The sequence below is a fragment of the Spinacia oleracea genome, chromosome 3, assembly GCF_020520425.1.
Source record: "Spinacia oleracea cultivar Varoflay chromosome 3, BTI_SOV_V1, whole genome shotgun sequence".
NCBI classification, from domain to species: domain Eukaryota; kingdom Viridiplantae; phylum Streptophyta; class Magnoliopsida; order Caryophyllales; family Amaranthaceae; genus Spinacia; species Spinacia oleracea.
The window spans coordinates 10,830,093-10,840,753 of NC_079489.1; the positions used below are offsets into that span (position 1 = coordinate 10,830,093).

The 10,661-nt window shown below is 34.9% G+C and overlaps 1 protein-coding gene across 1 annotated transcript; it reads right to left on the reverse strand.

The window, feature by feature from the left end:
- Positions 1-2,794: 2,794 nt before the first annotated feature.
- On the reverse strand, positions 2,795-6,842 carry LOC110787364 (kinesin-like protein KIN-10A). The gene is made up of 6 exons (XM_021991974.2): positions 5,942-6,842; positions 5,149-5,304; positions 4,927-5,034; positions 4,715-4,825; positions 3,275-4,609; positions 2,795-3,180 (listed from the first exon to the last, which is right to left on the reverse strand). Exons 1-6 carry the CDS (start codon positions 6,584-6,586, stop codon positions 2,896-2,898), a joined length of 2,640 nt encoding a protein of 879 aa, XP_021847666.2. The 5' UTR covers positions 6,587-6,842; the 3' UTR covers positions 2,795-2,895.
- Between the last annotated feature and the right edge of the window lie 3,819 nt (positions 6,843-10,661).

A 10,661-nucleotide genomic window follows, 5' to 3' on the forward strand; every position in this document is an offset into this window, starting at 1 on the left:
TTTGTCCCATAATAACATATGATTCGGAATCATCATTTTCATCATTCTGTTATGAATTATCAAGCACATTATTCAGAATCTCTGAAAATAATAATAGGTTAACATGTATAAAAACAAGAAAAAGAACGCAATCAAAAGAACAAAGGATAAATAAGAAGTAACAAGAAAAATAACACAATAAAATAAAAAGAACAAGTTATGAAACGCAAATGAATTTGAAAATAATAATATAAAAAAAGAACACAATAAAATAAAAGAACAAATTATGAAACACAAATGGTCTATTTTTTACTATAATGAAATTGTTCTTTTAATACGAGCATATGTTCTTTTAATACGTAAAACTGTTCTTTTCTGGGGGAAAAAAATCGTAATTGCATAATCAAAATCTTCAAAATCAACGATTTCAACGAAATCAGCGTGTTAATACATAATTTGATTCATTAAAATCATCAAATTCATCAAAACACGATTATTACAAAATCAAAATCATCAAAATAGTCAAAATCATCAAAAACAAAATTATTACAAAATCAAAATCATCAAAACATACTACTCCCTCTGTCCCTTAATACTTGCACCGCTTTCCTTTTCGGGCCGTCCCTTAATACTTGCACCGCTTCTATAAATGGAAATCTTTACCAATATTATATTATTTCTCACACTTACCTACTACACCCCTATTCCCTACAAAAAATCATTTAAAAATCAACACCCCTCACTCACTACTCTCCACCCCTTACATATTTTCCACTAACTATATTAAAAAAATACCCCACTATCAACAAACACTCATTAAATTAATAAGTCAATTCAAATGTCTTAAACTCCGCACCGGTCAAACCGGTGCGAGTATTAAGGGACGGAGGGAGTATTTATTATTACAAAATTGAAAATTACCTCCCAAAATCTGATTATCAGCTGCAGAATTTAGATTTGAAGAAGAATCAGTTTAATTTGATGTTGAAGCAGAAAATTCAACGAATTTTTGGGGATTTTCATTACTTTCTCTCTCTAAAACCCATTTAAGAAAACCTAGTTCACACTTTCTCTCTCCTCATCACAATTTGAATTCAAAACATAAAACCCATAAGAATATATATCGCAAAAATAACAGCGAATCAAATAAAAACGCGATAAACATAGCTGAAAAGAACAGACCCTTTAATGTTCTTTTGTTCAGGGAAATTGTTCTTTTGTTCAAGGGCATTGTTCTTTTGTTCAAGGGCATTGTTCTTTTTTCTGGGAATTTAACGAAAACGCGCGTTTTGTGTTTAATGTTGGCTGTTTTGATCCCAGTGCACCTAGAGTTACGTGCACACGCCTACACCATCAAAATTGCGCTTCGTATGAGGTTAAGAATAATAAACTCCCTTTTAAGGAAAAAGTAACTTAATTTCACAGTATAAGACCCAAATAATGCAGAAGTTAGAAGTTATCAAGTGTAAACACAAATTTCAGAGTCTGCAAAATAAGAGAATCAAAATAATGTGAACAAAATATATTTTATTGATTTTTGATGAATTTGGGTACAATCTCTAATATTTGCTCCTCTGATTCGATCTCCACGTTGAATTTGACTTGGCTCACAAACTGATTTGATTTGATTCTCGGACTAGTTTGATTTGTACTTGAATGAGGGCCTTCGGGCTTGATCTCGTTCAAGAATGTCGATGTAGAATAGAACGGCACGTCAGTTTTGTATGCTTGTTGTTCTTCTTCCACCGGGATGTTTGATGTCGATTTGGTGTTGCTCACGAACGGGATTGATCTTCTTGAATAAGGGCCTTCGGGCTTGATCTCGTCCAAGGTCGATCTTCTAGAATGGAACGGCACGCCTTTTTGAATGCATGTTGTTCTTCTTCTAGGGAGAGAGAGTTTGATGAGACTTGACTGGCAGGAGAATATGTGAGAGATTTAGGTTTGCCGTCTGTTTCTCCTCCCCGACAAATGAATTGGAGCACTCTTTTTATAGAGTTAGGGGACCTCTAGGGTTTTCAATATGTTTTGGGCCTTTTAAGTTGAACTTAACAATCTTGACCCATTAAATAATTTTAACCCGTTTTGTTGGGTTTTAACCATTATAATAAACGGGTTTGATTAAAAATAATTAAAACGGGATAAATTAATTTATACACCCAAATTAATTAATTTTATTGACCATCAAATAATTAATGAGTCGATATTTTGACTTTTGACCCAAATAATATCCAACGTGGCACATTAATGAATTTTTTGTGCCTACATCAAGTAAATGCTGGAGTTATCAAGTAAATGTGGACATCAAATAGTTAAGACACGTTATTTTTTTCTCTAAACCTTTCAATTTATACATATAATAATGTACTTTTTCGAGCTATCTTTTTTCATGAATGAACTTTCCCAATTCCTTTTGACAACTCTACGTTAGATTAACTACCAACCAAGATCTATTCAACGACCATAAATATGTTGAAAGAAACATATATTTGATTCAATTTGTTATATATGTAATATTTGTTAGTTCTATATTTCTTCTGATGTCGTATGACTCTTTATTAATGAATAAATTTTACATTCAAAACAAAATTGATTCCAATACGATGCCTTCTGCTTGCCTATTTTCGCAGTGCTCCATCCCATATTCCCATCTAGTTGTTCTTAGTCTTATTGCTTGGTAATGCTACAAGCTTATGTTTTCCATAATCCGAGCTTTCTTTCTATCCGAATTTCGCAGATGAAGAAAATGACAAGACCTTTTTTACATGTTATAGGAGATTAGGTGATGAAAGAAAGAATGAAGAAAGTGTACTCATTTAGCCAAAAGAACAATATATATACCGATAAATTTCACATTAGTCAGTGATACAAAAGTTGTTCATACAACACAAGAGTACATAGGCATAATGTACCCTTTCAATATCGACGATGAGTAATATAGGGAGTGGAACCCAAATCAGAGTCTATGCTAGGTGATAAACAATCATTAACTATCTTCTTCGCACAGGAAACTGGTGTTGTTGTTGTTGTTGTATGAAGTCTGTTTTCCAAGGAAGTAAATGGAACAACACTAGGAGATTGAGCGCCTTTAGCTGGCCGCAAGCATGCTAAATGCCCTCCAAGTTGGTTGTTGCACGTAGGCAGTTTACTCGCTAACACATTCTCTTCCTTTTCTTTCAAGATTGGAGCTCCAGTAGGATCCTGCATTAGATGAACAAATAAACATCAGATTGGTTCTTATTATATACAGTGGAAGAAAAATCAACAATTTGTAACTTTGTATGAACATACATACCCCTAATGACAGGAAAGTAAAGTCCTGCTTATCAATCCCAAGATGAATCTCAATGAGTTTCCTCAAATCAGCCAAGGTTGCATCTCTGACAACCTTAAGTTTGTTGACAAACTTTCCTGGGTTTTCCTTTGTTGCCTCCCATTTAACATAAACTTCAATCAAAACGCTACTACTTTCATTATTTGCTGCTTCTGATGGGTTGAAGTTTTCCTTCATAGGCTCTGGTGTGGCCTTTGGTGACAGATTCAGGTTTTTCTTCACAGACTCAGGAGTTGCAGGTGGGGTGGTGGTCATAGGACTGTGCTCCATTGTTGATTGATCACATGAAGTTTCAGAAAACAGAGGAGGCCGTTGTGATTGTGAAAGCTCCCTTTGATTCCCACACAAGGTGAAAATGTTCTGAATCCTTGTTTTCCTTGAAGATGGAGTGAGCTGAACATCACTAACCACCAATGGTGATGTTGACACTTTTTTCTCCTCTATAACCTTCTTCTCTACCTCATCATCTTCATCCTCACCTTCCACTTCTTCCTCCTCGTAAACAGTGCTCAAATATGTCTTTTCAGCAAGTATAGGAGTGAAAGAACCCTGTCCTATGATCACTTCACGAGCATATGAATCTTGATCACCCATATCTAAGTCCATTGACTTCTCCATTCCCGGATCTTCATCAGCATACACTTCCTTGAGTCTTCTCACAAGACCAATGCTATCCAAATCGACCCCACTTCCATCACTACTACTTCCACTGCTTACATCTCTGGAACGAGATAACTCAACCTCCATTTCCTCTAATCTTCGCCTCAACATCTCAACTTCTTGTTGTTGTCTTTGTACCTTCTCTTCCATTCTCCTTTTCTCCAACTCAACATACTCATTAGCCATTCTTTTGCACTCTTCTAACTGCTTCTCGAGTTCCTTCCTCAAAGTCTGCATACGTTCATTGACTTTCTCATTGATCTCCTCTTCACTAGCACCACCAGAGACTCTTTCTTCTCCTCCCACTTGCTGGAACTTTGCCCTCAACTGTGAAACTTCTTCCTCTTTTTTCTGAAGCAACTTCTTTGCTTCACTGCACTCTTTCTCTCTCTGCTTGTTTTCCGTTGTTAGCTTCAAAATGAACTGATCCATTGCTGTGATTCTGGATCCTAGAATAACAGAAGAAGCAGAATCATCGCCGTTGATCTTATCTTTGACAGGTGTATGTGGACCACGGACAATGCATTTCGCTTTTGCTCCATACTCGAGTGTAGAGATTGTTTTGTGTGTCTCTTTCGGGTCTGGACTTGCACACAAAATCATCAGTATCTTTGACTTGTCATCCTCAAAAGAATCCTACAACAACATAGCATAAAACAAAGTACTTAAACAGTCAATAAACCAGAATAAGCTGCTTAAGCAGAAAACTTGAACACAAGATAACACTAAATTCTGGTATACCTGCAGAAGCATAGTTAACTTGCTGTCTCTGAATGGTACATGGGAATCACCATTAGCAATTGACTCAACAACTCTCTTCAAAGCTGTATTACCTTGATTAATCTTTGCAGTCTGCATAAGTACCAAGAAGTGTAAATTTCTATTAAAGTCCGTCCCAAAATAATCGGTCACTTTCTAAATATGACTCCAAATCAAAATGTGGCATATATTACCTGCATTTTGGCTTCAAAGCCAACCTGACCAGCTTGTTCTATATTCTCTGATCCCGCCATGTCGACAAGCATCAGCCTTCCACCAACAGTCGGAGCATCCAAGATTATCTGCCATAATCAGTAAGACTTATCAGTAAGACAAGAAAAAAGGTCATAATTTTCATAACCCAAGACATATTACATAATACAGTAGATGTTATTGTCACAAGATATAATCCATACCATACAGTGGCTCCGCGAACTTCTGTCATTGCAATTCGTGCTTCGAACAATCCTTCGCTTCTCCACTTTTTGTATCTCCCTCAAGATTTTTCCAGCCTCATTTCCAGATATAAATGTAGCATTTTTAGCTTTCTTTCCCATCACTTCTAGTTTTACCTGAAATGATAGTTTTCAACTTCAATTTAACATGCCTTTCCTAACATAATTAATATGACCAATAAGAACCTGCCTTTCCTATGACATGAATTATCCTAATAAATTATGATTTAATATGCTAGGGGAACAATTGTAATTTAGGGTTTTCAGCTAGACTAAATGCAATTTAGATAAGCTACCATCATACTAATTGAATGTAATAATTCAGAAAACAGATCATCCAAAAACCTAATTCATCAAATGTAAATGCTAATTAGAAAAACATAAATTACAACTAATTATGATTTAATATGCTAGGGGAACCATAGTAATTTAGGGTTTTCAGCTAGAGTAAATGCGAATTTAGATGAGCTACCATCATACTAATTGAATAATTCAGAAAACAGATCATCCAAAAACCTAATTCATCAAATGTAGATGCTAATTAGACAAACATAAATTCCAACTTATATTACTCAGATTCGGGTTCGTGTCCAAGTGTCTAGCTCGGCTATTTCATTCCATGAGTTAAGTCCAATTCACACAACATTCAATCAATTATCTGCTAAATTAAGAAGGTTTACTTAATCCAAACAACATTGCAATCACTACTTCAAAACAAACAGAGTAATCAAAAGAAAAAATGAATTTATTATACCTTAGAAGCACTGCCCTTGGACCAAAGATTAAAAGATCCACCACCTTTCTCATAAGACAAAAGATCATAAATTTCCTCATTATAAATCTCCAACACAGAAACTTGCACAAACATCCCAACTTGTTCTTCCCCATTTTCTTTGTCCCCCAAAATATCTCTTAAACTCCTATACACAATCCCAGGCTGCTTCAGACACCCAAACATGGTGTGACTCTTACCCGAACCCGTCGGCCCATACATCATTATAGTACATTTAGCACCCATTTTAACCCCAAGAATCCTAGCCTCAATAAACTTCTTGTAGAACCCTTCAAGGTCATCATCCTCAGAAGAAGAAACCCCATCAAGGGTAAAATCACGGTATCCAATTTCAGTCTTGACCCGAATTGAATGGTGATCCGGGTTGATATGGAAGAGATTGGTGGTGAGTTTGTCATCTTTTGATGGTTCAGGAAGATTTCTGACTCTTCCAATCACTTCAACTGGGTGTTCTGCAGGTTGGGAATTAGGGTTTTGGTTAGGGTTTGGGGAAGGGTGAGGTACTCTTGAAGAATTGAATTGAAGCCGCTGTTTGGATTGCGGAGTTCGGATTATGTTGAAATGGGTTTGGTTTGATTTTGACGATGAATTTGGTGTTGGAGCCATTGATAGATTCTGGAGTAAAAAGAACCCAGATTTGAAAACAGAGTATTTAATTTTTTGAAAATTTTGATTAAAGAAATTCAAGATTTTTGGTTGAAATGATGATTTTGATTAAGAATTTTTTAGGGGTCAAAGAAAAAGATTGATTCCTTGAGAGGAAGATTGAGTGTGTTGATTGCTGTGAGAGGAGAGAGAAAGAGAAAGAAGAGGGGAAGAGGAATAGCTTGTAACGGAAATAAATTTCGTAATTATGGAAAGTGGATTTTCTTGTGAATTTTGAAATAGGAGCTAGCCGTTACAAGAGGCAAAACCCTAACGTCTAATTTTTTTTTTTTCTTAGGCGACCTCTGGCTCTCTACTGGCAATGGCCGATGGGACACCTAGAGAGTAAAATGAAAACAAGGTTTCCCCGTACAAGCCGTGACTCACATGATAACATAATCGTATCGAATGTGGATATACGAATTGTAATTTTTGGAGAATGTTGTACTCTTTATCTAGTTTATTTCTAGGCATATGTGCTCACAAGATTCTAGCACATGGATAAAGAAATGAATTTAGAGTACGAGTATATGACAATTGTTTGATCAATGTATAAATGGTCTAATTAATAAAGGTGACATGCCTAACCTTTGTACCGAAACCTTAAGTAATAAGTAAGCTACATTCGCCTATATATGTATAAGAATCTAATATTTCCGTCAAAAAGAAAAAAATCTAATATAAACAGTACTTTTTAGAATTACAAGTTTATTGTAGTGAATAATGAAATTAAATTGAATAGTTGAAGAACGTATGGAATGTAACATTTCAGTATCCAGTTTGAATTACTTGATTAAGAATGTTGTTCCAAAAAGTTTATTGGCATATGATTTCATCAAATTAAACGAATATACTAAATCATTTTTAGACAAATTTTATCTTACCATGGAAAATCAACAAACTCAAATACTTGGTGTCTTAATTCAGTACGAGATAGCCTTATGTTTAAACACTTGACCAAATAATTAATCAATTTTGATTCAGTTGTGACATCAGTTTAATATTGAGGTGATTTTTGTCGATCTAATTAAACCCATTGGTGGTTCTAACTCCAGATTAAGGAATTGTTAACCACTTATCTGGACTAAAGGGGTAAGGTCAAAAACGACAGTGGGGTGTTTAATTGGCAAATGCCTTTTAGCTAGTTTTCATTTGCGTTTGGCTTTTAATGTGGTTAAATAACTAAAAAATGTGTTTGATAACTACTCGTTTTTTCACCAAAAATGAAATCTAGAGTTACTAGCTTTTGTAGGTTGGCTTTCAGCTTCTAACCCTCTAAGTCCCTACTTTTCACTAATTAACGAGTAGTTTTTAGGCCCGGACGATGCCCCGAGTTACTATATTAATAACATTCATATTTAATTATATATCATAATATTTTCTTTTTTTACAATGATAACATGAAGCATGTTATTTTTAGTTATTGCAGTTTCATCAATTTCATGTTAGAGGTTCCTTGTATAGACTGATGTTACTTGACTTTTTATGTCGATGTTAATTGTTACTTTTTTTTTTATTATTGCAGTTTCATGTTATAAGTTCTTGTATAGACTGATGTTACTTTATTTTATGTGTTGGATTACTTTTAGATTCCGTTAACCAACGTGCTGGACTTTAAACGCGTTGGGCTTATTAGAGCATCTCTAATGATAAGCTAATTTGACAATTAGCTCGTTATGTCACATAAGATTTCAAGCTATTACATTGTCTGGCTAATTTGTACTCTAATGGCTAGCAACTACTCCCTCTGTTTCTTTTTGTTTGTTACGTTTGACTTTTGCACGTTTATTAATGTATAATAAAGATTCTTTTTCTTTTTTATTAAAAAAGTAACCCAAGTAAAATATTAATCCACTAATCATTAAAACAACCAATAAGATTGTTTTATTTATTAAAAGAACCAATAATGAAAAAGCACAAATATTGCTAACTTAACATACTTGGGAAATTGTAAAAAATTTAATGAGTTAAAAAATTTGGACCAATTAAAATTAAAAAATGGCACAAAAAATGATAGTATAATAAGTTTATAAAAGGAAATATTCTCCCACGTAACAAACATTGTGAAACACCCTAAAAGGAATACGTAACAAACAAAAGAAACGGAGGGAGTAGCTTGTAATTTAAATTGGTCTCACTTGTCCCACTTGTCAATTAATTATTTGGTAATTATTGGGAGCTAGTTGTCCAGGGCCGGCCCAAACAAATCGGAGGCCCTGTGCTAAAATTAAAAGTAGGCCCTTAAAAATATTAAAGACAATACTTCCTCAAAAATATGCAAAAACAAATACGAAGTAAATACAAAGTATACCCTAGAGTATTTCTAATGAAAACTGACCCTTTAAAAAAATTCTAGAACGGTTATAAAAAAAAAATTAAAAGACAGATGCCAAATGATTAAGGAAAAAGAAACTAAAAGTACAATTTCTGACTTTCTCTGTATTGGGAAGGTAAAGGAAGAGAGGAAGGTAAGAAACTAGTGGAGGGCCACATACAATCATATACTATCACGTGATTATGTGTTTAATTTTTCTCGTCTTTTTTTAATTTTTTTTACTGGCAGTACAGGTTTTAGCAAAGTTTGGGGCCTTTTTTCATTAGGGGCCCTGTTCCGTGTCCCACTTTGGGCCGGTTCAAGGCCGGGCCTGTAGTTGTCAAGCAACAAGCTAATTTATTACTTTCACTCCAATGGTCTAGCTATTAGCTTGAAACTTTTATAAATTTCAACCTAGTTTCTAGCTATGACCATTGGAGATGCTCTTATAAATGTGAACACATCACACCATCAAGTTGATGGTGTGGCTGATCACATATAAAACTTGAGGTTACTCTTATCAAATCTCCATAATGTTGCACGACTTACGCTGATATATAATGGTGTACAAGTATAATGAGTGAGTCATTCATGCATGATTTTTTTTTTAAAATAAACGTGAAATTAAGATTTCAAGTTGCTAGTAGTTGTAATGTTTGTGTCTTTTCTCATGTTAAAAGGTCTTGTAATGAGGCAGCACACTCCATGGCAAAGTCTTCTCTTCTCTTTGAAGAAACTTTGGTCTTTATGGAAGAATGCCCTCCAACCGTTCTTCCCTTTGTCTTAACTGACAGGGCACAAAGTGAATAAGACCCCAACATCTTCCCGTCAAAAAAAAAAAAAAAAAAAAAAAGATTTCAAGGGCGAGCAACTACATAAAAGGAAAAAAAAAAAAAATCAAGGAGATGACGCATGGTAATCAAAATTTCTTGTTTTGAAATATTGGGTTTATCACGCCTGGTTCCTCCATAAGTTAGTTCAGTTTAGTTTGTTCTGTTGTTTATTTTCTTTCTTTTGAAGTCTGACTTCTCTTATGAATCAAAAAAAAAATAACTTAAAACCATTGTACCTCCTTTATATTCACACAATCACACTCATTTCTTCTTCTAATTCTAAAAGTGCAAACAGCATTTATCCTCTGGGGAAGACTCCCAACTCCCTCCCTTTTATCCAGCAGACGGCTTATCCTCTGGGGAAGACTCCCAACTGCTTCCCATTTATCCAGCAGACGACTTATCCTCTGTGGAAGACTCCCAACTGCCTCCCATTTATCCAACAGACAAGTTCTCCCTAATGGAAATTGTCAATTCTGCCCAACAACCCAAGAAGACATGGAACACTTGTTTCTGCATTGCCCTAGAGCTACTGAGTTTTGGAATAGTATTGAGTTTAAGCCCAAGTTTAATCATCTCCATTCTGATTTTGAAAAGTGGTTTTTAGATAATCTGCAAGATAATGACAATATCATGATTTTGAACACCTCATCCCAAACTGTGTTTGCTTTTTGCCTTTGGAGAATATGGAATAGAAGAAATTTGTGGATTTTTCAAAACGAAAATAAAACTATTGGCCCTTGGTGCCACCAAACTATATGGTTAGCTAAAGAGCATGGAAATATAGAGAGTAAGGGAACACAACAGATTAAGCCAATGCATTTGGATTCGCCCCACCTTTTCCAAGTATTTTGTGAAATGCGATGCCTCTTTCTGTTCCTCCACTCTC